Raw genomic sequence first — 26,787 nt, 5'->3', positions numbered from 1 at the left:
CTCCTCAGGCTGCTCCAAACCAAAGTCTTCTACCTTTGCATAAAAAGCATTGCTCTGGGGACGCCTGGGTGGCTCAGTTGGTTAAGCAGCTGCCTTCAGCCCAGGTCATGATCCCAGCATCCTGGGATGGAGTCCCACATCGGGCTCCTTGCTCGGCAGGGAGCCTGCTTCTCCCTCTGCCTCTGTCTGCCTCTTTGTCTGCCTGTGCTCACTCTTGCTCCTCCCTCTCTGACAAATAAATAAATAAAATCTTAAAAAAAAAAAAAAAAGAAAGAAAAGAAAAGCATTGCTCTGGAGCCTTATATCGCCCAGTGAGAGCATCCTCCATTCTTCCTTGTTGTCATCTCCCACCCGTCTTACACACACACACACTTTATTGAAGGGCCTAGAATTGTACTTCTTATTTCCACCATTATCTGCGCAGCATCCGTGTTTGTGGGGATGATGCCAGCAGTTCTCTTTATGTATTGAGTCTCTTGACCTCCTCCATTCAAAGACTGTCACCTGCACACCATTTTAGCAATTTCCTTCTGTAACCACATCCTGGACATTTATAACCTGGACTTGGTCCCGCTGTAAATCATAAGCTCCAATACTCTTCAACCACAAACGCCTGTTCCTCCAATCCCTCCATTCGGCTACTCCAAGCTCACCCATCCCTGAACTATCCATTTCCCCCCAATTTACAGGTCTTTTTTTTTTTTTGGCTTCGTTTCTTCCCTTCTGGGGAGGATCCATCTCCCCAATTATTATTTTTCCAATAACCTCAAAATTCTTTTGCCCATTGTCTTCCATTCAACCAACCATGCAAAATTCTAACCCAAAAGCAATCACAGCTTTTGCCTCCTTAACCCCCTACCTGCCACGTGTTCCCGGGAATCACACGCGCCTGAAGCTTGCTGCCAATGGGCTCATCTCAGCGGCGCTCTTCCGAGTTGCCTCACTTTCTCCTTTTCCCTTTGTCCACAGAAGCTTTTCAAAACACTCTCCCCTCAGAATCTTACCCAGCCCTCTTTTCTCCTATACGCCACCTCACTCTCTGTTCTTTCTCAGCCACTAGTCTTGCTCCTACTTGAAGAGAAAATCTGTGTTAACTGTCAATAAATGCACCAAATGCCTTTCCAGATATGGATGAATTAACCTCTACCCGCCTGTACCTTATTACTTCACTCTTCCCTCTGTGGGAGAAATAATTCTACTCAACGATCATAGCGAGAATTCAAGAAAGAAAGAACAGAAAGAAGGAAAACAAGGAAGGAGAGAGAGGATGGGAGGTAGCCTGGAGACAGGCAGGAAGGGGAAGGGAGTGCGCAGAGGGGAGGAGGGAGAGTGGGAAAAAGAGGAGGGGGTTCCTGAAAAGCAGGGAAAGTGAAGATCTTATAAAAATTCAGACGAGTTTCATTTTGATTTAAGATCATATTTGATTAATACTGCCCATGAAATACTGTATGGATCTGGTTTGAATAGACATTCTGAGAATGGCTCATAGAATATGTTCTTACAGCAACTGTGTGAAAAGGCTGCTACGCAAATCGGAATGTGAGATACTCTCGACTGTCCCAGAATTCAGGATGAAGATTTAACTGCATAGTTAATGATTTATTGTGTTCGAAATGTCTTTGGATTGTGAAGCAAGGAAGACATGAGAATACAATTGTTCTATAATACTAAAGTCACTTTAATCAAACACTTCCCACCTTGACTAGCAATGCAACACTTAACCATATATTAATATGAAGAGAATTCTGGAGAAAAAAAAATTCATACCACCAAATTGCAACTATAATTAAGGGAAAATATGTTTTATTGCTTTTTTCTTTTTTTATTGAAGTATAACATACAGTGTTATATTAGTTTCACATGTACAGTATAATAGCCAACAACTCTATATATTACTTAATGTCCACCACAGTAAATGTAGCCACAATCTGTCACCAGACATCATTACCATCTTATTGACTGTATTTCCTATGCTCAACTGTGACCTATTTATGTTGTAACTGAAAGGTTGTTTCAGAAATCCCCCTTATTTCACACACACACACACACACACACACACACACACACACCTACCTCCCCTCTGGTAACTATCAGTTTGCTTTCTGTATTAAAGAGTCTGTTTTATTGTCCCTTTTTTCCTTTGTTCATTTTGTTTTGATTCTTAAATTCCGCACGTGAGTGAAATCACATATTCGTCCGAGTTATTATTCCAGTCAGCATGATGCGCTCTAGATCCTCCCATGTTGCAAGTGGCGAGACGTCATTCTTTTTTATGACCAAGCAGATTCCATTGTCAACAGACCACTTCTTCCTTATCCATTGACAGACACCTGAGTTGCTTTCATATCTTGGCTAATGTAAATGATGCTGCAATAAACATGAATGTGCATCTATTGCTTCAAAAAAGTGATTTTTGTCTTCTTTGGGTAAGTACTCAGTTATGGAATTACTGGACCATATGGTTATTCTATCTTTAATTTTTTGAGGAACCTGCATAACATTTTTCACAGTGGTTGCACCAAGATTGCTTTGGATATTTGGGGTCTTTTGTGATTTCTCTCTTTTTAAAAACATTTTATTTATTTGAGAATGAGATGGGGGGGACAAATATGGGGTGGAGAGGAGCAGAGGGAGAGGAAGAAGCAGACTTCCTACTGAGTGGGGAGCCTAACATGAGGCTCAGTCCCAGGACCCTGAGATCACGACCTGAGCCAAAGGCACCCACTGAACCAACTGAATTCCCCAGGCACCCAGGAGTCTTTTGTGATTCCATACAAGAGTTAGTAATATTTGCTTTAGTCCTATGGAAACTGCTGTTGGCATTTTGACAGGGATTTCATGAAATCTGGAGGTTGCTTTGGGTAGTACGGACATTTTAACAATATTGGTTCTTCCAATCCATGCACATGGAGTATCTTTTTATTTGTGTCATCTTTAATGTCTTTCACCAATGTTTTATGGCTAGCCCAGTACATGTCTTCCTCCTTCTTGGTTAAGTTTATTCCTAAGTATTTTATTCTTTTGGGTGAAATTCTAAGTGGGACTGTTTTCTTAATTTCTGTTTCTAGATTTCTGCATGTTAAGTTTGTATCTGAATTCATCTATCAGTTCTAGTATTCTTTTGGTGGATTCTTTAGGGTTTTCTATATACAGTATCATATCATCTGTGAATAGTAACAGTTTTACTTCTTCCTTACCAATCTGGATGCCTTTTATTTCTTTTTTATCATCGGAATGCTGTGGCCAGAACGCCTAGGACCACGGTGAATAAAAGTGGTGAGAGTGGACATCCTTGTCCTGCTCCTACTCTTAGAGAAGAAGTTCTTTTTTATTGTTGTTGTTGTTGTTGTTGTTTCCACCACTGACTATGATGTTTGCTGTGTGTTCTTCATAAATGGCCTTTATCTTGTGTAGATATGTTCCATCTAGACCTACTTTGTTGAGAGTTCTCAACAAGAGAGAATGTTACACTTCCTCAAATGTTTTTTCCTGTATCTAGTGAGTGATCATATGGTTTTTATCCTTTCTCTTGTTAATACACTACATCACATTGATTGATTTGAGAATATCAAATCACCCTTATGTCCCTGGGATAAATCCCTCTTGATCATGGTGAATGATTTTTTTTAATGCACTGTTGAATTTGGTTTGCTAATCTTTTGTTGAGGATTTTCGCATCTATGATCATCAGAGATACTGGCCTGTAGTTTTCTTTTTTTGTAGTATCTTATCTGGTTTGTATCAAGGTAATGCTGGCTTTCACCTGGAAACTTTCCTTCCTTTTCTATTTTTTGGAGTACTTTAAGAAGATAGATATTAACTCTACTTAAAAAGTTTGGTAGAATTAACCTGCAAAGTCATCTGATCTTGGACTTTTGTTTGGAATTTCTGGATTACTGATTTAACTTCCTCACTAGAAATGGATTTCTTCCAATTCTCTATTTCCTCCTGATTCACTTTTGGAAGGTTATATGTTTCTAGGAATTTCTCCTTTTCTTGTAGGTTGTCCAGTTTGTTGGCATACAATATTTCATAATATTCTCTTGTAATCCTTTATATTTCCGTGGTTGGGTTGTTATTTCTCCTCCTTCATTTCTAAGTTTTTTTATTTGAGATGTCTCTCTTCTTTTTCTTGAGGAGTCTGGATAAAGATTTACCAATTTTGTTGATCTTTTCCAAGAACCAGCTCCTGGTTTCCTTGATCTTTTCTATGCTTTTCTATTCTCTACTTCCTTTATCTCTGCTCTAATATTTATATTTCATTACTTTTACTGGCTTTGAGCTTTGGTTGTTCTTCTTTTCCTAGCTCCTATAGGTATAAGACTAGGTTGTTTTATTGCCTTCTTATATACTTTTTAGTCATTCTCATAAACAGTTTTTCTCCACATTAAAATTTCTACATTCAAACTCCACAAAGAGCAACTCTGGGGAATTTTAGACTTGTTCAAGCAATGTCTTTATAGTGACCCCCAGTGGCAAAAAGAATGAACGTGTCAGTTTAGGAATCCACACCTCCATGGTTTTTCACACTGATAAAATCTTGATGACAATAATAAGTTCCGTTTTAACAGCATGTTTACTTTTGCCAAAATACCTTAAATTTTCCTCTTTTATTTCTATTTTTTTTAATTCAAGTGTTGCATAAACATATGCATATTCAAGTTCTATTCTATTCTATTCTTTTTGATCTTTTAAAAAACATTTTATTTACTTGACTTTTATAATACATTCAAATATTTTTCAGAAGATTTTATTTATTTATTTGACAGAGATCACAGGTAGGCAGAGAGGCAGGCAGAGAGAGGGGGAGCAGGCCCCACGCTGAGCAGAGAGCCCTATGCAGAGCTTGATCCCAGGGACCCTGGGATCATGACCGGAGCCGAAGGCAGAAGCTTTAACCCACTGAGCCACCCAGGCGCCCCACTCAAATATTTTTGTTAAGAATTTCGAGGTAAAATGAGAATCCAGTTGGGAGAAAAGCATACCTGCAAAGACAGACACACTGCCTGAAAATGGGTTTTTCTCCTTGAATTGCTCTTATATTTGCAGTTTATAAATATAGTCATAGTATTCTGAATGCTGATTTAATGCCTGGATGCTTGAAGCTTCTATCCAACTTAACAGCACCTCTAGCACCTTCATGACTAGACAGAAAGGTCGATGTCTGCCAAGTGTTGAACAAGTCAGTAAGTATCAGCTTATATCGCCCACGGACTTTAACTTTTTCCAGGCTGAGGAGAGAGACTCCCCGAAATGCAAAAGCTTGAAGAGGTGGGTTGAACCCACCTCCATAAAACAAACAATGCTGTCTGCCTCCAGCTTCATGGTAAACTCTGACCCAATTCATAAATTTTATCTCAAGAGAACATGGTACTCTCTTCCCAACCAGGGGTCTCACAGTCCTCGTGGAGTGTTTTTATACTCTAAGAAGACCTCTGGTCATGCTAGATTTAGAAATGAAATTCATTTGCCGTGAAATAAATCCCCATGAAGGGAATTTCCAGACACATTTGCCTCCCTTAGTGAGGCCTTTGAACAACCCTCCACTGTAGAGGACAAACTTGATGGGTAAAGCTAAAATACTGCTGTGCCCGGAAAATAAAAGGCACAATGAGAGTCTTCATGGATAATGAACTATGCTCAAGTAGTAAGTCAATACCACTTCTGGGCTGGACTCCTCTGCTCTCTATACAGAACATGTGAGTGTCTCATTATGATGAGCTGCTCAGCTAGGGTAAAGCAGTGTCTACAGAACAAGCAGATGCTGAAAGCAGTGTAAACATGCTGTCTTTATTACATGACCACAGCAGCTTATCAGGATAGATGGGTATTGCACTATCATAAATAAACTCCCACATGAAAAAAGCTGTCTCCCAACCAATCAGTCTAAGCAACGAACCTCATCTGCATATCCCTGCCTTCCCTACTGCTGAGATAGAAAACAATCTAATTCTCTTCTGTCTATGGCAAGGACTACCCTACATATGTCCACACCCTGAAAAAAATCAAGGGTTTTTCTCTCATCTATCTCCCCTTTTTCCTGTTTCTCCTACATTTATCTCATCTCGGTCCTCCTTTACCAATTTTATCTCTCTTCTGGATCATTCTCATCAACACACAAACATGCTGTTAATATCTCCCATCTTTCAAAACCATTCTCTTGAACTTACACTAGTATCCTACTTTTCTGCTTGCTCCGCAGTGAAACTTGAAAGAGCTGTCTATACTCCCTCTACTTCCTCACATCCAAGTCCCATTTGAACCTTCTTTAAGGAGACTACCCTACCAAGCCCTTGTTATCAAAGTCACCGATGACTTTCATGTGGCAAATCCAATGGTCAGTTCTCTACCTTCATCTCAATTACATGAAAACATAAAAGTCTGGTTTAGATACAAAGACTGGAGGTAATGATGAACTAGACCCAGTTCGAGGCTGCTTTCCTTCAGTTTACTACTGAATGTTCCAGCAAGCAGTGGAAAGGATTTGGGGCCAAGAATGTAAGTGACTGAATGGACGCAGCTTTCCAGCACCTCCCTGGTTCCTCAGAGAAGCCACTGGAAGTTTGAAGTTGAATACAGCCTGTGAGGACTGGGTAAATGGCCAAGCCGGATACACAAATATGGGTGCCCGGCCTTCTATGCCATTACAGTGTAAGGGGAATCTTACTGCGCCATAGTTACCACGGCCTGTGTTCCATTTCGCACTGTGTGACTGGGCTTCCTCACAGTAGGCTCAGCTTCGACCTATCAAATCAGCCTCCTTGATTTCTCAGTAGCACTTAGCACAGCCAATCACAATGTCTTTCTTGCAACCCTTCTTTTCCCATGGCTTCTGGAATACCAGGCTCACTTGGTTCTCTATCACTTCCCAGTGGCATCTGCTTTTTCTCCTCCCCTCCACCTACGAGCCCTGGAGAGCCCCAAGGCTACTCCCACCGCCCCTTTTATTTTTACCTGCATTCATCTCCTCCATTATCTTATCTTATCTGGTCTCAAGGAATTACTATCTGAATTAGTTCCATATGGCTGTTCTAACAAATTGCCACAAACTAGTGGCTTAAAACAATAGGAATTTATTTTCTCATCATTCTGGAGTCCAGAAGTCTGAAATTAGAGTGTTAGCAGTCCCACAGTCACTCCCATAAACGGCTCTAGAGGAGGATACTTCCTTACCTCTTCCAACTTCTGGTGATGGCTGGAATTTCTTGGCTGTGATAACATAGTTCCAGTCTCTGCCTCCATCTGCAGATGGCCTTCCCGGTGAGTCTTTCCCAAATCTCCTTCTCTTTTCACTTATAAAGACACTAATGCCTAGATTAAGGTCCCACCCTCAATCTAGGATGATCTCATCCCAAGAGTCTTAACTTAATTACATCTGCCAAGACCCTTTTTCCAAAGAAGGACACAGTCACCGTCCAGGAGGTTGGGCCCTAGACCTATCTTTGGGGGCTATATTTCAACTCACCACAACACCTCTAGGCTGATGTTTACCAGATTCATAACTCTAGCAGGAAACTCCTTTGAATTCTAGTCTCTAACGTCACCACTTACCTGTCTAACAAACATTTTACATGTTCATAATAGAACTCTTAATTTCCCCAATTTCTTAACATTCCCAATCTTAATAAATGGCATCATCATTTAGCCTGTTCCTTTGATTACACACTTTGAAGTGATCCTTGACTTTTTTTTTATTCACAGCAAAACATCAGCACATGGCCGGCTCTACATTCAGAATATCTCCTGACTCGGGCAGCTTCTCCCTGCTCTATCTACCACTACTTTCCTATTCCAAGCCACATCGTCTAGCTCCCCACACGACCTCTTTGTAGGAATAATCTAACTGATCTCTTTGTTTCTATTCAAGTCCTTCTTTTAGTCATTCCTTCTCACAGTAGCAAGACTGAAGTCAAATCTTGTCCCTCCAAACTCAAAACCATCGCAGAAAAAACACATGACCTGGGCCCTGCCTACCTCTCCGAATGGAGAACCTGCTCCCCTCTTCTGAGTCCCTCCTCAGCGGCCTCCTTGCGCTCCTGACCAAGCTAACCCGTTTCCACCCCAGCCTTCCCGCTCGCTCTTTTCTTGGCCTGGAACGTTCCCCTTCCAGATACTCACAGGGCTTATTCACCGAGCAATTCTGTGCTCCAGTGCTGCTTCCATTGTCTACAACAGCATTCCTAATCACTCTTTCTTCCCTCATTCTGTTTTCGTTTTCTTCATAGTATTTATCACTGCCTGGTATTATATCAGTCTGATACTAAAATAATTGTTTATCTGTCATCTGTTTCTTCTGTCGACATGGACACCCCATAAGGCTAGAACTTTTGTTTTGCTCACCAATTTATTCTGGATGCTTAGGATGGTGCCTGGCATATAGTGGTTGCTCATTAACCATGTGTTGAATAAATGAACAAACAACTAAAATGATCCCTTAAAATTAAATGTAGCCATATTAAAAACTAATAGGAAAAGTGGAAATCACATTAAACCAGTTGAAGATAATGCTTACCAAGTGCTTTTGGGAAACAATGAAGAAACATTCACATAAGAATGTAAACATGATATGAGGAAGTGGTGATGCAACATGGGGGCTTAAGTGGGTAGGAGAAGAATCAATGAAACAAGATGGGATTGGGAGGGAGACAAACCATAAGTGACTCTTAATCTCACAAAACAAACTGAGGGTTGCTGGGGGGAGGGGGGTTGGGAGAAGGGGGATGGGGTTATGGACATTGGGGAGGGTGTGTGCTTTGGTGAGTGCTGTGAAGTGTGTAGACCTGGCGATTCGCAGACCTGTACCCCTGGGGATAAAAATATATGTTTATAAAATTAAAAAATTAAAATTAAAAAAAAAAAAGAATGTAAACATGAACTCTTCTAATTCTTTCTCCAGCATTTGTAACATTTGCTCTAGAAGTTCCGTGTTTAAGTTTGCCAAAGGGTCTGTTTCTTACACATGTTGATGCAGAGATATTCCAATAAATCTCTGTCTTACAAAAGAAGAACTATAAGGCAAAAACCTAATTCAACATAACTTAACAATCACTGTGTTTAGTACCATAAAATTCATTACACAGGTTTCACTTCAGTTTTATAAAATTCCGACATGTGTTCATCATCATCCATGACTAAAGTGTTTATAACACAGTTGATGTGAGAAAGATGATACAATGGCAAACCAGACCTGTTGGTATCAGAGATGTATGGGCTTGTATCATGCTTCTGCTGCTTAACAAGCTGCTGTTTGACTATGAGCAAGTTCTCTAGGCTCAGTTCCTCCTATATGAAACTGAGCAATGCCCCTATTTGTGGTTATAATATATGATACAGTGTTATTGCACAACTCATTGCACTTGAACTGATATACGCTATGAGCCAAATCACATCCCCTAAAATATGAAAATGCTCGTTTCATGAACCAGATCTTCAAGAATACCTTTCTGGAGAGTTCAGTGACCTCACACGTAAGAAAAGATGCCAGGTAAATGAATAGCTTATTTTTTTTTAAGTGGAGAAGAATCACAGAAATTACCAGAAAGATATACTGAGCATCTATCTAGTTTATAGTTTCCTACTAGGTGGTTTAGCATGTAGAATTGACACTACTGACCATGAGTACTTTGTCTAGTTCAAAAGATGAATGACAAATGTTTGTTGAACAAGAAATTAATAAGCCAACCAACAAAGGCAGTGATTGAATTCTTAACGTATCTGAATAGAGTTCTTAAAACCTAGGGGAAGTGATCCTTAGAGAAATCAATGTAGTCTCCATGGTAAGACTGTGCTGAGAATCCCAGTCTGCCCTCATATGCTAAATCTATGAGTGTGGGAAGGCACAATGCCTTCCACCCATCAAGTCAAAGTGAAGACAGCCCTCTTTGCAGCCTCGACCTGATCCAGGTAAAATCTTCTTTCACATACAGTTAATCTAACAATTCTCAAGTGAGTCTGAAATTATTTTTATTTTGATGGTATATTATCAAATATTTAAAATAATTCTAATATAGTTCTAAGTGTTATCAAGCTTCATTAATTCATACTATAGTAGTAGCAGTTTGGATTACAGAATGCCAATGATTTATTGGTTTTTTATCCCTATAAATTATGTACAATTCAGTAAAAAAGTAGTGTCCTTTAACTCTTTTCAAGAGGAAAATAACTGCTAGCATTTGGTTAGCCATTTAGGGTTCTCTTTAAAGATAAATTTATTTTATTTAATTATTATAGTAACCTTTTGAGGTAAGGTTTATTATAACCTCATTTCATTTTCTAGATAAAGTAATAGGTTTTAAAGAAGTTAAATAACCTACCCAAGGACACATAACTGGGAAGTGACAGATCTGCTGCCAAACCCTGTGTTCTTTCGCGTACAACATTGAAGAAAGCAATTAATTGAGATGTGGTCTGATAAAGTAGAAAGAAGTAGATGAAGAGGGAGGGCCTATCACAAAGGCACTGTGTGGCAGCACCCATGTTATTCAACAGTGTAAATCACCGACATCTAAATAAACATTCTCACCCCGTAACTAGGACCACTCAACAAACACGCCTCATAATATTCTGGTGAAACCAAAACCAAAGTATGTAAGAAAACTTCAAAATCTTAAGACCATTATATAGAGAAAAATATATCTGAACCATTATATAATTCTAATGACTAGGAATTTGACCTTTTAGAGAGTATAGGCATTCCCCTGGAAGTTTTACTAAAAATCCTCATTTAGTCAGTATAAATATTTTTCACAAATGTTACAAAAAAGATAAGCTTGAGCTGTCTCTAGTTATGAATATGTAACATTCTACATATACTGAGAGAATAATTCACCATTAAATTTGTTTTAATACAAGACATATATAAATATATCTCAGCATTATAGTAATGTTCATTTTATAAAAGCTTTTGTTTTGAGTATCATTATGCAAACATAAACTTCCCACGTATATATTCAAGTATAACCTGCCCAGTCTGTCAAAGAGGCTTAATTTCATACAAAACCAAGACTGTCTAAAATAGACCACCTCTCAGAAAACTATACAATTATGTATCTTGGTGGATAAGATTATATTTCAGATACCTTGAATAAAGAATGGCCTTCTATTATCTAAATAGGTCATCTCCATCAGCTAAGGGCAAAATTTCAGGAAAGATGAACATGTAGTCATGAGAAGAGGCCACCTGCATAGCCAGTGAAATCAGTCCTCAAGACCAACAGGTAACAGATGTCACAACCAGACTGCTCTCAACATCCCAATTCAATTGTCTTTTATTTGGAAATTCCCCATTATTAAAGTTACATAAGATCAGAATGAGGAATATGGAATGGAATAAGAATCTCTGAGAAAGGTATTCCTCCATAAAATCAATAAGAACACTGGCAAAAATGGTAAAAGTCAACTTTTTTAGAACTCTCCAAATAAACCAGAGTCCTGAAACAAAAGGAGAAGCATTTATTCAACAAAAATGGCTGAATCTCAGTAAGAACAGTGAAATTTGTGGTATTTGAACTTTTCCAATGCCCAGTTCCATCTCCATAGCACTAGAATAGTCTTGAAAATGAAAATCCCCAAAATCATAGTGAAAGCTAACAGCCAACAGCCACCAGAGGGGACAAAATACAGTTGGAATACACCAAAAATACCATTTTCTGAGAAATGTAATTATTTAATATCTCTAGCGGTTCTCTAAAAATACCTATTCATAGAGCTTTTCTTTATTTAATCTGACTCAGGGTATACTCAGCACAAACAGCCTCTTCTCCAGACTGCACGGCAAAAATGATCTGTGGCAATCACTTAACATCACAGCTACTTCGAGCAGCAATAAGAGTTGGGGCAGAAAAAGCTGACCAAAAAGCTTAAAAGGAAAAGCTGGGGAATGAGATGGCCATGAAGATCTTTGAGATATGTATATACGTACACTTTAAAATCTAAAAGTCCACATGCATGTGTGAGGCTGTGCACATTCTCAGGAAAGATCTGAGAAGGCCCCAAACTCTCACCTCTGGCTAACCTTAAGGCTCTACACAAATGGGCAGTGAAAGCTAAGGCAAAATTGTAAACGGCCTGCCTGATTACTGAAAGCATATTCCACAATGGACACCACACCCTCACCAAATGCTGGAAGATTTATTGCCTGGTACAGTTAAGAAAACGTCTGTCCAATTATTAACTGACCAGTAAGAAAATTGAGCAAAGTCTCTAAGGACCACACATAACAAAGAATACAGACTTTACAGATTTAGATCAGGAAAATTACTAAGCAAACAAATACCAAGAGCAACAACAACAAATACCAATAAAAACAAACACTGGAGCAAGGAGAGGAATCTGATTCTGAGTGTTGCCACATTATATTACTTAAAATGTTGCATTTTCCATGAGAAAATTACAAGATATGCAAAGAAAGTGTGGCCAATACAGAGAAAAGTAAGCATTCAATAGATACCACCTCTGAAGACGCCCACATTGAACACTGGACTTAGTAGTGTAAGTCCTTAAAGTCCTTGGACTTTAAATGAGCTATTTCAAATGAGTTCAAAGAACTAAAAAAGCCATATATACATAGCTTTTAAAAGTACAAGAATGATGTTACATTAAATATAAAATATCAATAAAGAGACAGAGCTAATTTTTAAAAGAACCAAGTAGAAATTCTAGAGGTGGAAATTAAAATAGTAAAAATTAAAAATTCCCTAGACATAATCAACAGAAGACTGAGGAGGCAGAAGAATCAGCAAGCTTGGAGACAGGTCAATTAGATTGTTCTTCATACCTGACAAACTGAAAAGAAAAAGGAAAAAGCCATAAAGCAGATAAATGAACACAGCCTCAGAGACCTCTGAGACACATAAAGCATACTCACATATACTTCATAGGAGCCTCAGACAGGAGAGGGGAAGAAAAAATAGTTAAAGAAATAATGGCTGGGGGAGAAGTTAAGATGGTAGGATAGTAGAGTGACCCTGAGCTTGCTTCATCCTTCGAACACAGCTAGATCAACACAAAATCATTTTGAAAAAATAAATAAATAAATAAGATTTTATTTACTTATTTGAGAGAGAGTGAGAGAGCACAATCAGGGGGAGCAGCAGAGGGAAAGGGATAAGCAGGCTCCCCACTGAGCAAGAAGCCCATGGCAGGACCCAATCCCAGGACCCTGGGATCACGACCTGAGCCAAAGGCAGATGCTTAACCCACTGAGCCACCCAGGCACCCCAACGACATGTCATTTTGAACTGCTCAGAAATCAATCTGACAATTAAGAAAACAATCTCTATATAACTGGAGGGAGAGAACATGGCAGATGAGCAGTTCAGAGATGAGAAAAGCCAAGGTGCCAGAAATGGGAGGGTACAGAGAAGTAAGGGAGTAAGAGCGAGAGAGAAAGTAGTGTGTAGGATTCACACATGATGCCCCAGTGTGGGGATCCTCTGGGACTCACTGGGAGAGAATACTCCCCTTCCTGGAGTAAATTTGGAAGAAGGGATTTTGCCTCTCCAAGGACAAAAGACCCACTAGGCACCATTGAGTGGCCATTCAACAGCAGGGGCCCGAGGTGCAGATAACCTGGTCGCAGCATTTCACTGCTATCCTATGACCCAGCAATCGCACTACCGGGTATTTACCCTAAAGATACACATGTAGTGATCCTAAAGGGCACACGTACCCCAGTGTTTATAGCACCAGTGTTCACAATAGACAAACTATGGAAAGACCCTAGATGTCCATCAACAGATGAATGGTGTTAACATATATGTGATAGAATATTACGCAGTCATCAAAAAAAACCTGAAATCTTGCCATTTGCAATGACATAGATGAAGTTAAAGGGTATTATGCTAAGAGGAAATAAGTCAATAAGAGAAAGACAATTATCATATGATCTCACTGATATGAGGAATTAGAGAAGCAAGACAGAGGATCATAGGGGAAGAGATGGTAAAATGAAACAAGATGAAACCAGACAGGGAAACAAACCATAAGAGACTCTGAATCTCAGGAAACAAACTGAGGGTTTCTGGAGGGGAAAGGAGTGAAGGGATGAGGTGGCGGGGTGATGGACAGTGGGGAGGGTATATGCTATAGTAAGTGCTGTGAATTGTGTAAGACTAATGAATCACAGGCCTGTACTGCTGAAACAAATAATACATTATATGTTAATTAAAAATTTTTTTTAAATAGCAAAAAAAAAAAATCTAACATTTATAAATATTTATGCCCCCAACTTGGGAGCAGCCAAATATATAAATCAATTAATAACAAACTGAAAGAAACTCATTCATAATAATATAATAACAATAGGGGACTTTAACACCCTACTCACAGCAACAGACATATTATCTAAGAAGATCAACAAGGAGACAAAGGTTTTGAATGACACCCTGGACCCGATGGATTTAACAGATATATTCAGAACATTTTATCCTAAAGCAGCAAGATAAACATTCTTTTTCAAGTGCACATGGAACATTCTCCAGAACAGAACACATACTGGGGGTCACAAATCAACCCTCAGTAAGTACAAAAAGACTGAGATCATACCATGCATATTTTCAGACCACAAGACTATGAAACTTTAAGTCAATCAAAAGAAATATTTGGAAAGAACAAAGACATGGAAGTAAAGAGCATCCCACCAAAGAATGAATGGGTTAACCAGGAAGTTAAAGAAGAAGTAAGAAAATACATGGAACCAAATGAAATTGAAAATACAACAATCTAGGGGCACCTGGGTGGCTCAGTCTCTTGAGACTCTAATGCTTGGTTTCGGCACAGGTCATGATCTCAGGGTCTTGGGACTGAGACTCATGTCAGGGTCTGTGCTCAGAAGGAAGTCTGTCTGAGATTCTCTCCTTCTCCCTCCACCCCTCCCCCAACTCACATGCATTCCCGCACTCCCTCTCTCTCTATAATAAATAAATGAATCTTTAAAAAGAGACAAAAACCCAAAAAGCACAACAGTCCAAAACCTTTGGGAAACAGCAAAGACAGTCCTAAGAGGGATGTATATTGCACACAGGCCTTCCTCAAGAAACAAGAAAAGTCTCAAATACACAACATAACTTTACATCCTAAAGGAGCCAAAAAAAGGAAGAGCAAATATGGCCTAAAAACAGCAGAAGGGAAATCATTAAGATTAGAGCAGAAATAAATGATATAGAAGTTTAAAAAAAAACCAGAACAACAAAAGTAGGAGTTAGCTTTTTGAAAGAATTGACAAAATTGATAAACCCCTAGACAGACCTATCATAAAGAGAAAGGATCCAAACAGGTAAAATCACAAATGAAAGAGGAGAGAACAATCAACACCACAGAAATACAAACAATTATAAAACAATACCATGAAAAATTATATGCCAACAAACTGGCAACATGGAAAAAATGGACATATTCCTAGAAAACTATAAACTATCAAAACTGAAGCAAGAAGAAAAAGAAAATTATAACAGATCCATAACTAGCAAAGAAATTGAATCAATAATCAAAAATCTCCCAATAAACACAAGTTCAGGGCTGGAGGGCCTCCCAGGGGCATTCCACCAGAAATTTAAAGAAGAGCTAATACCTATTCTCCTCAAACTGTTCCAAAAAATAGTAATGGAAGGAAAACTTCCAAAGTCATTCCACGAAGCCAGCATTACCTTGATTCCAAAACCAGACAATAACTCCACTAAAAAAGGAAAATCACAGGCCAATATCCGTGATGAACATGGATGCAAAATTTCTTAGTAAAATACTAGTTAATCAAATTCAACAGTAAATTAAAAGAATTATTCACCACAATCAAGCAGGATTTATTCCTGGGCTGCAGGGGTGGTTCAACATTCATAAATCAACCAATGTGATACACCATATTAATAAGAGAAAGGGTAAGAACCATGTGATACCATCAATAGATGCCCAAAAAAAGCAGGTGATAAAACACAGCAAGCTTTCTTGGTAAAAACCCTTAACAAAGTAGGGAGCGATGGAACATTGCAAAGCCTATATATGAAAGACCCACAGCTACTACCATTCTCTGTGGGGAAAAACTAAGAGCCTTTCTCCTGCAGCCAGCAACAAGACAAGGATGTCTACTCTCACCATTATTATTTAACATAGTCCTGGAAGTCTTAGCCTCAATAATCAAAGAATAAAAAGAAAAGAAAAGGCATCCAAATCGGCAAGGAAAAGTTAAACTTTCACTATTTGCAAATAGCATGGTACTCCTTGTAGAAAACCCAAAGACTTCACCAAAATATTGCTAGAACGCATACATGAATTCAAGAGAGTTGCATGATATAAAATCAACATGCAGAAATCTGTTGGATTTCTATACACCAATAATAAAGCAACAGAAAAAGAAATCAAGGAAATAATCCCATTTGCAACAGTACCAAAAAAAGTAAGATATCTAAAATAAACCTAACTAAAGGGGTAAAAGATATGTATCCAAAAACTGCAGAAATTGAAGGGGACACAAAAAAAATGGAAAAATATACCATGTTCATGGATTGGAAGAACAAACACTGTTAAATGTCTATACTACCCAAAGCAATCTACACATTTAATGCAATCCCTATCAAAACACCACCAGCATTTTCACAGACCTAGAATTTGTATGGAACCTCAAAAGACCAGGAATAGCCAAAATATTTCTGAAAAAGAAAAACAAACCAGAGGTGTCATGATTCCAGATTTCAAGCTATACTACAAAGCTATAGGCATCAAGACAGTGTGGTACTGGCACAAAAACACACAATGGAGTAGAACAGAGAACCCAGAAATGGACTCACAACTCTAGAGTCAACTAATCTTCAACAAAGAAGGAATGAATATTCCAATGAAAAAAGACAGTCTCTTCAACAAATGGTGTTGGTAAAATTCAACGGCAACATGCAGAAGAATGAAACTGGACCACGTTCTCACACCATACACAAAAATAAATTCGACATGAATGAAAGACCTATATGTAAGATAGGAAACCATCAAAATCCTAGAGGAAAAAACAGATATCAATCTCTTTGACCTCACCTGCAGCAACTTCTTACTAGACACATCTCCAGAGGCAAGGATAACAAAAGCAAAAGTGAACTATTGGAACCCCATCAAGATAAAAATCTTCTGTACCAAGAAGGAGACAAAACTGAAAAGGTAAGTGACAGAATCGTAGACGATGCTTGCAAATGATATATCGGACAGAGGACTAATATCCAGACCCTACAAAGAACTCGTCAAAATCAACACCCAAAAAATAGATAATCCAGTTAAAATATTAATTTAAAAGTTAAAATAAAAAATCAGGAAGACATAAGCAGACATTTCTCCAAAGAAGACATACAAACAGACACATGAAAAAGTGCTCAACATCACTATCATCAGGAAAATACAAATCAAAACTTCAATTGGATATCATCTTAGACCTCTCAGAATGGCTAAAATTAACAACTTGGGAAACAACAGATGTTGGTGAGGATGTGAAGAAAGGGGAACACTTTTGCACTGTTGGTAGAAATGTAAACTGGTGCAGCCACTCTGTAAAACAGTTTGGAGCTTCCTTAAAGGGTTAAAAATAGAGCTACCCTATGACCCAGCAATTGGTATTTACCAAAGGATTCAAAATTGACCCAAAGGATATAAGAATTTGAAGGGGCACTTACACCCCAATGTTTATAGGAGCAATATCCGCATTAGTGAAAATATGGAAAGAGCCCAAAAGTCCATCAACTGGTGAACGGATAAAGATGTGGTATATTTCTATAATGGCATATTACTCAGCCATCAAAAAGAATGAAATCTTACCATTTGCAACAATGTGGATGAAACTAGAGTGTATTACGATCAGTGAAATAAGTCAATCAGAGAAAGACATATCAAATGATTTCACTCACATGGAATTTAAGAAACAAAACAGGTAAACATAGGAGAAGAGAAGGAAAAATAAAATTAAATTAAATTTAAAACAGAGAGAGAGGCAAACCATAAGAGACTCTTAACTATAGAGAGCAAACTGAGGGTTGCCAGATGGGAAAAGAGTGGGGCAGCGGGAATGTGCTAAATGGGTGGCAGGCATTAAAGAGGGCGCTTGGGATGAGCGCTGAGCACTGGGGGTTATATTTAAGTGATGAATCACTAGATTTTACTCCTGAAACCAATACTATGCTGTATGTTAACTAACTTGAATTCAAATTAAATTTAAGTTAACAAATTAACTTGAATTTAAATTAAATTTAAGTTAGAAAAAAAGAAAAAAAATCACTGAAAAAGTCCCAAATTTGATGAAAAACATTAATTTACACTCCCCCAAACCCTAAAACTCCAAAAAGGATAAAATCAAGGACAAGCACACCTACACATATCATAATCAAACTCTCAAAGATTATGAGAAAATTTTGAAAGCAGCAAGAAAAAACAATCCATCATGTTCAAGATGGTCCTCAATGAGATTAACAGCTGATTTCCCATTAAAAAAGCCAAAGAGGTCAGAAAGTAATGAGATGACATACCTGAAAAGTGGTAGGGGGAAAAAAGACTATCAACAAAGAATTTTCCTTCTAAAATTAAGGAGAAAGTAAGAAATACCCAGATAAAAACTGAGAGTCCCATACTATCAGGCTTGCCTTACAAGAAATACTAACTGGAGTCCTTTGGGCTAAAAAGAAAGGGCACTAGAAAGTACCTCAAATCCACACATATAAAGAACACTGGTAAAGGTAGCTACATAGGTAAATATTAAAGAAAACACAAATGTATTATTATTGATTTGTTACTCTTTTTTCTCCTCTCTGATTTAAAAGACAAGTGAATAAAGAAATAATTATATGTCTGTGTTGATAGGCATGAATATATAAAGATGTAATTTGTATTAATGATAATAGCACAAAGGAAGGGGAAGAAATGGAGCTACACAGCAGGGAAATTCTGTACACTGTTGAAATTAAGTTGTACTGATTTGAACTATATTGTTATAAATTAAGATGTTAATTTTAATTCCATGGCAACCGTCAGAAAATAACTTTAAAAAAACATTAAAATAAATGACAAAGGGATTAAAATGGTACAAAAGAAAATGCATTTTTAACCAAAAAATTATTTCTCTACCACCTAATAGAGAAATACACAAACTAAAGACATAACACATACAGAATACAAAGAGCAAATGAGATATAAACTCTGCCTTACCAGTGATCACATTACATGGAAATGGATTTAACACTCTGGTCAAAAGGCAAATATTAGAGAATGTGTTTTTAAAAATGATCCAATTATATGTTATCTATAAGCGACATATTTTATATTTAAAGACACAAATAGGTTGGAGGTAAACAATGGAAAAAGATATACCTGGAAAACAGTAACGAAAAGAGAGTTGGAATAGCTATACTAATATCAAACAAAACAGGGTTTTGATACAAAAATTTTTACTAGATGCAAAAAAAAATTTTATAATGATCAATGCCTGATCCACCAAGAAGACAGAACAAGTACAAATTTACCTAACAAAAGAGTCCCAAAATACATAAATCAAAAACTGCCAATTGAAGGGAGAAACAGACAATTCATCAATACCAGTGGTAGACTGAATATGTCAGTTTCTTTTTTTTTTTTTTTTAAGATTTTATTTATTGGGGCGCCTGGGTGGCTCAGTGGGTTAGGCTGCTGCCTTCAGCTCGGGTCATGATCTCAGAGTCCTGGGATCGAGTCCCACATCGGGCTCTCTGCTCGGCAGTGAGCCTGCTTCCTCCTCTCTCTCTCTCTCTCTGCCTGCCTGCCTCTCTGCCTACTTGTGATCTCTCTGTGTCAAATAAATAAATAAAATCTTTAAAAAAAAAAAAAAAAAAAAAAGAGTGTAGATCTCATGATAAATGTGTCCTTAACACAATAAAATAAAGTTTAAAAAAAAAAAAAGATTTTATTTATTAATTTGACAGAGAGAAATCACAGGTAGGCAGAGAGGCAGGCAGAGAGATTGAGATAGAGAAGCAGGCTCCCTGCTGAGCAGAGAGCCTGATGCGGGACTCGATCCCAGGACCCTGATATCATGACCTGAGCCGAAGGCAGCAGCTGATATCATGACCTGATATCATGACCCTGATATCATGACGTGAGCCACCCAGGCGCCCGAATATGTCAGTTTCAATAATAAACAACCAGACAGAAGAAAAGAAACAACATTTGAATAACACTATAAACCAAACAGACCTAACAGATATCTATAAAACACTACACTACACCCAGCAACAGCAGAATGTGCATTCTCCTCAAATGCACATGGAACATTCTCCAGACAGGCCACGTTTTAAGCCAAAAAATAAGTTTTAATAAACTTTAAAGGACCGAAATGTTACAAAGTATGTTCTCCAACCAAAATTAAGTGAAATCAGAAATTACTAACAGAAGAAATTTGGGGATTTCACTAATATGTGGAAATTTAGCAGCACACATCAAAATAACCAAAGTTGATGTCAGTGCTTTTTTACCAAAGCTGTAATTTTAAGGAAAACCAGACTTCTGAAACAGATATTTAAAATATACTCACGGAATGACTAGAAGGACACAGAAAGTAAATGAAAGTCTCTGTCAATCCCAATAGAACAAATTCCTAAACACCAGATTCTAAGGCCTTTCCAGCTTCTTCCTTTCTCCATTTTGATTCTTTTACAACTGCTGAAAACACACAGCATGAACTCTATTGGTTGGGAAAGAAGTCACCCTCTTGGTGCTTCAGTGATGTCCAGGACCAGCCAAAGCCAGGATAGCAACACACCAAAGTGGGTCCTGTAAGACCCGAGCACCAGGCAAACCCTTTGGATAGTTTTCAGGGCTCTCACGTGGAAGAGTGTTTTGGAGTTTTGGAATTTAAACTGGGATATGAAAACAGATTACAAGCCTTGAGGTTAGCATGGAACTTTTATTAATGAACCCAAAACCATACTTTTAAGAGTGTTCAGGCAATGAATTAATTGTCCACCTTAGCAATCACCATAAAGTAAATAGCACACAGTGGCACTGAACGTTTTCTCTTTTCTGCAAAATTACCTGCAAAATTATCTGTCAATTATCTGCAAAACTTAAAAAAATCTGTCCTCAGAATGATCATATATAGGATAATAAAAACTGGAGTAACAAAGGCCTTCTTTGACTAAGCAGGAGTCCTATGGATCCATGAGAAAGGAGGTTCACTTTGGGGTAAGTTCATGAACATTCAGGTGGCAACTTCTCAAAAGCATCTAATAACAATAGGCTTATAAAATAAGCCAGGTCTACATTAGGAAAATCATTCAAATTTCACTTTTTGGATACAGATTTGTAGCATATTATTACAAATCCATGACTGAAGCTTAATGCTGTATTTTACTTATGCTGTAACAACACACTGTAAATCAGTGAGATTCCCGATACACTGACAATTCCCTCCACCAACAGTAACTATTCCCACCTAATGATATGCCGTCACAGGAGAGTTATTGTTTTGGTTTAAAAATGAATCTACTACAAGGAGCCGAGGAATGAGACACAGCCCTGCCGTTACCGATGCCCTCTAGAACTCTTTATCTCGGGAAACAAACTGAGGCTTGCTGGAGGGGAGGGTAGGCAGGGAGAGGGTGGCTGGGTGATGGACACTGGGGAGGGCACATGCTGTGGTGAGTGTTGTGAAGTGTGTAAGCCCGATGATTCACAGACCCGTCTCCCTGGGGCTAATAATACACTATATGTTAATAAAAACAAACATTCAAACAAACAAACAAAAAAACAAGTAGGGTATGAGCATCCCAAGCAGAAGGAACAGCAAATGCAGAAGCTATGAGGGAGGAAAGAGTCTGCTGTTTTTGGAGGAACAGCTAGGAGGCTGGGATGGCTAAATTAGTAAGACGCTCTCAGTTATGCAGCCCGAGCCCTAACTGAGCCACCCGGGCACCCACTTTACCTTTTCTCCTAAGGTGTTTAGCCTGAGCTCTTAACCCATCCAATTTCAACAGATCTTCCCATCAATCAATTTCAACAATCAACAGTTAAAAAACCCACTCTGGGGGAGTCTGGGTGGCTCAGGTCAGGACCTTCTGCTCAGGTCAGGATCCCGGAGCCCCAGGATCAAGCTCCCTGGGCTCCCTGCTCAGCAGGGAGTCAGCTTCTCCCTCTCCCTTTGCCCCTGTTCCTTCTCTCTTTCGCTCTCTCTCCCTCACTCTTTCTCAAATAAAATCTTTAAAAAAATTTTTTTAATTTTTTAATTCCTCTAAACAACAGTAGTCAAATATAACATGGATATGTTAAATCAAACTCAAGAATGAACTAGAGATATTTTATAGGCTATATTAATTAGTCAATTTTCTTTTAATTTATATTAATTAATTTATATTAATTTATATTAATTCTTTAATTTATATTTCTTATAAAACTCAGAATTCAGTGGCTCCTGGGTGGCTCAGTGGGTTGGGCCTCTACCTTCGACTTGGGTCATGATCCCAGGGTCCTGGGTTCGAGGCCCATGTCAGGCTCCTTGCTCAGTGGGGAGTCTGCCTCTCCCTCTGTCTGTTGCTCCCCCTGCTTGTGCTCGCTTTCTTTCTCTCTCTCTCTCTGTCTCTCTCTCTGACAAATAAACAAACTCTAAAATTTTTAAAAAAAAAAAAAAAAAAGGTTCTCCATTGGCTATTCTTCCACTATTGTTGAAGATGTGAGGATGTAAGGCCAAGACAGCTGCAATCATCTTGTCACCTGTGAGGAGCATCTGAGAACCAACTCCAAGGAGACCGAACAGAAGACTGACAAAACTAGGGGCGCCTGGGTGGCTCAGTGGGTTAATGACTCTGCCTTCGGCTCGGGCCATGATCCCGGGGTCCTGGGATCAAGCCCCATGTCGGGCTCTCTGCTCAGTGGGGGGCCTGCTTCCCTTCCTCTCTCTATGTCTGCCTCTCTGCCTGCTTGCGATCTCTGTCAAATAAATAAATAAAATCTTTAAAAAAAAAAAAAAAGAAGAAGAAGACTGACAAAACTAGAATCAGAGGCTGAGGGAGAGCATCTGTTCTCCTCCAAGAAGCTTCATCTGGACTAAATGTGGACTTCTCAGGAACATGATTGTGCTGTACTTGCTGGGATCCACTGGTAGAAGGGCTATCTGTGTTCCCATCACATACCCATGGTTTTGTCTCCTGTGGGACAAGAAGGCTGAAGAGGCAGGGCCATTTCAGCATCATTTTTATAGCCCCAACCCTGAATCTGGCTCTTCCAACCCACTGATACTGGAGAGAGAACCCTGGGGAGGGCCCCCATCTAGCCATCTGTAACTTCCACCTGCTTCATTTCAAGCACCAATGTCTGTGATATTAGAGGAAGCCAAAAAGAAGAAAAACTCTGGAAAGGTTTAAGAACTAAAGGCACCAAGGCCAGGGTGTAAGAGGATGTTGAAAAGTAGAAGAACTGGCTGAAAATATGTATGTGATGTTGATAGACCTCCAGACCCTTTTTCTCATCTTGCATAACCACAGAGTTACTCCTCCTTGACCTCAGCAGAATATTGAAGATTTACATTCAGAAGATGAGGGACTCTTTTAAGTGACTCTGGACTCAAGAAGACCTTCAGGAATGCCATTATGGAAGTAGAGGGATTAATCAAAAGTCAACATGCTGAACAGTGAGAACCACCCCACACCCCACCCCCCACCAACTCAATTCTTCCTCTTGACTCTGAGACCACTGGACATCAGGTTATACCAGACCAGCGCAAGCGGAAATACTCATAGCATCTAACAGTAGCTGAGGAAATCTCCTAACAAAATGGCTAGCCCCATCACCCTATGAGAAAGCCCATTAGTCAATGAATCCCATTCATACACATATAGAATTTCCATCAGCTTGTTAGGTCTCTACTCATATATGAATGAGCAGCAAAAGATCACCAATCTTGAACAAAAGGTCTCTGACTTCAAAGACGATGACCAAGAAAAACCACCAGAAAAAAATGGACTCAGAGACATTGTAGATTACAAAAGGAAAGCCTCCAAAGATGTCTCATTAAAATCTTTAGAGAGGATACACTACTTATAAAACCAAGAGCACGATGCTATTTTAGAAAATAAAAATATTCATGTTAAAAAACGTAATAAATAGATAAAAACAACATTCACAAAGGGAGAAAATGCTGCTAAAACTTTAAAAATGGTATCAGAAATGAAAAATTAATCAGAAGAGCTGAAGATAAAGTTGAGAAAATTTTGCAAAAAGTAGTACATAAACAGAAAGAAACACAATAAAAAAGGATTTTTTTTTGAAAGAGGGTTAATCCAGAAGTTCTAACATGCTAATAAGGATTCCAGATAAAGGCAATGGAGAAAATAGGGGCAATTAATTATTGAAAAGAAATTCCTAGCATTGGAGAACCTGCCTCTCCATTTTGAGCAGACTCATCACTGAGTGCCCTTCCATAATTACTTTAAACACACACACACAAAACCCCATTTTGGGGTCTCTGAAGATAAACTTGTATTACTCAGTTGTAGAGAGAAAAACATCAAAACATCAGCAGAAATAAGGTACTCTTCTGGATTCCAAAATGCTAATAACATAAAATCCCTGCTTTTAGAGTATATGCTTATGTCAAATAATTATAACTGATTAATATTTTACATGTATTAAAATGTTTTATTTTTAATTCCTATTTTTTAATTTATTTATTTAAATTCAATTAGCCAACACATAGAACATCATTAGTTTCACAATTAGAGCTCAGTAATTCATTAGTTGCGTGTAACACCCAGTGCTCATCACATCACATGATCTGGTTAATGTCCATCACTGAGTTACCCCATCCTCCTATATCCCTCCCCTCCAGCAACCCGCAGTTTGTTTCCTATAATTAAGAGTCTTCTTATGGTTTGTCTCCCTCTCTGATTTCTTCCCATTCTGTTTCTCCCTCCTTCCCCTGTGATCTACTGCACTATTTCTTATATTCCACATATGAGTGAAACCATATGATAATTGTCTTTCTCTGATTGACTTATTTCACTCAGCATAATCTCCTCCAGTTACAACCGCGTCGATATAAATGGTAAGATTTCATCCTTTCCGATGGCTGAGTAATATTCTATATATCTATCTATCTATCTCACATGCATTCTCATTCTTTATCCATTTGTCTGTCGATGGACATCGAGACTCATCCCATAGTTTGGCTATTGTGGACACTGCTGCTATAAACATTCGGGAGCATGTGCCCCTTCGGAGCACTACATCTGTATCTTTGAGGTAAATACCCAGTAGTGCAATTGCCGGGTTGTAGGGTAGCTCTAGTTTTAGCTTCTTGAGGAACCTCTGTACTGTTTTCCAGAGTGGTTATATCAGCTTACATCAATGTAATCCCTGTCAAAATACCATTGACATTTTTCACAGAGCTAGAACAAATAATCCCCAAATTTGTATGGACCCAGAAAAGACCCTAAATATCCAGAAGAATGTTAAAAAGGGAAACCAAAGGTGGAGGCATCACAATTCCGGACTTCAAGCTCTATTACAGAGCTGGAATCATCAAGACAGTATGGTACTGGCACAAAAACAGACACATAGATCCATGGAACAGAATAGAGAGCCCAGAAATGGGCCCTCAACTCTATGGTCAACTAATCTTTGACAAAGCAGGAAAGAATGTCCAATGGAAAAAAGACAGTTTCTTCAACAAACGGCGCTGGGAAAACTGGATAGCCACATGCAGAAGACGGAAACTGAACCACGTCTTTACACCACACACAAAAATAGACTCAAAGTGGAAGAAGGACCTCAATGTGCGACAGTGTTTCCTATTTTAAAGAAGCAAAACATCCATGAAACACAAGGAGTTTTCAGTGTGAGTATATTTGGGTAAGTCTTTTAATAACTAAAGGGGACTGTTTGAATTTTGTACCAGAAGTTTATTTTATTGACTTTTTAAGATAAGTAGTTCATGAGGCTTAGAAATATCTGTTTTCTTAGATCTCACTTAATCTTACATTTATTTATATAGGTTCAGACTATATTCTCCAGTTACTTTTCTTTCAGCATCTTAAAAAAAACTAACAATGTAAATAATGGCTAATTAAATTAACAATGAAATTAAGTAATGAGAACTTGTATTACCTTGAAATATACCCAAACCCTTGACATTTTAAACTAATTCTCTTTCATCTCAAAGACCACACACTCACCTTGAGGATCGACTTCTTTAGCTAACTTCAGTGCATCTGAGTTTGCAAGATCGGTGTTGGCCGGGGTAACAGCCAAAATCAGACAGTTCTCCCTCGTAATGAACTGCATAATCATTTCTCTGATCTGATACTCTATATCTGGTGGCTGATCTCCCACGGGCACTTTAGTAATTCCAGGTAGGTCGATAAGCGTGAGATTTAACACTGTGTGGAAAAAAAGAGTCTTACATATACTCTCACTGCTAAAAAATAACTATGCAAAATCATCTATATCTTTAGTGGGAAGAAAACAAGCTTAGCTTCACATATTGCATTATTGACCTAACTCCAACTGTGTGTTGAGTAAAAAGCATAGACTACAAAATGGCCTTGTTAGTTTTCTCTATTTTTATGATATGATTGTGCTATACCAAATGATCGTTTTAGCCCAATTTTGCAAGCTACTGATTTGTACAGCTAAGAGAGAGCAGTCGTATCTGTAACTGGTGTGTTATAATTCAAAACCGAACAAGAAATCCATATGCTGCCTGCTGGTCTTGTACGTTGCCCTCAGTGGTATAGAATTCTTAAGGGCAAGATTTGTCCTTCATTTCAAAAGCATCATATGCTCTCTGGAGGGGGGTCAGACACTTAG

General features: G+C 38.5%; 1 protein-coding gene across 2 annotated transcripts in view; it reads right to left on the bottom strand.

Annotated features, from left to right (window-relative positions):
- Nucleotides 1-26,787, bottom strand: part of DNM3 (dynamin 3) — a 533,795-nt gene that overhangs the window by 370,502 nt on the left and 136,506 nt on the right. For both annotated transcript variants that reach the window (XM_059147002.1, XM_059147003.1), the window contains exon 4: nucleotides 26,154-26,357. In XM_059147002.1, coding sequence (XP_059002985.1) covers nucleotides 26,154-26,357 — 204 coding nt within the window. The remainder of the gene's footprint in view (nucleotides 1-26,153; nucleotides 26,358-26,787) is intronic.

The sequence above is a fragment of the Mustela lutreola genome, chromosome 14 (assembly GCF_030435805.1).
Source record: "Mustela lutreola isolate mMusLut2 chromosome 14, mMusLut2.pri, whole genome shotgun sequence".
NCBI classification, from domain to species: Eukaryota; Metazoa; Chordata; class Mammalia; order Carnivora; family Mustelidae; genus Mustela; species Mustela lutreola.
The sequence above is the reverse complement of the archived record's forward strand: the minus strand, read 5'-3'. Positions and strand labels throughout refer to the sequence as shown.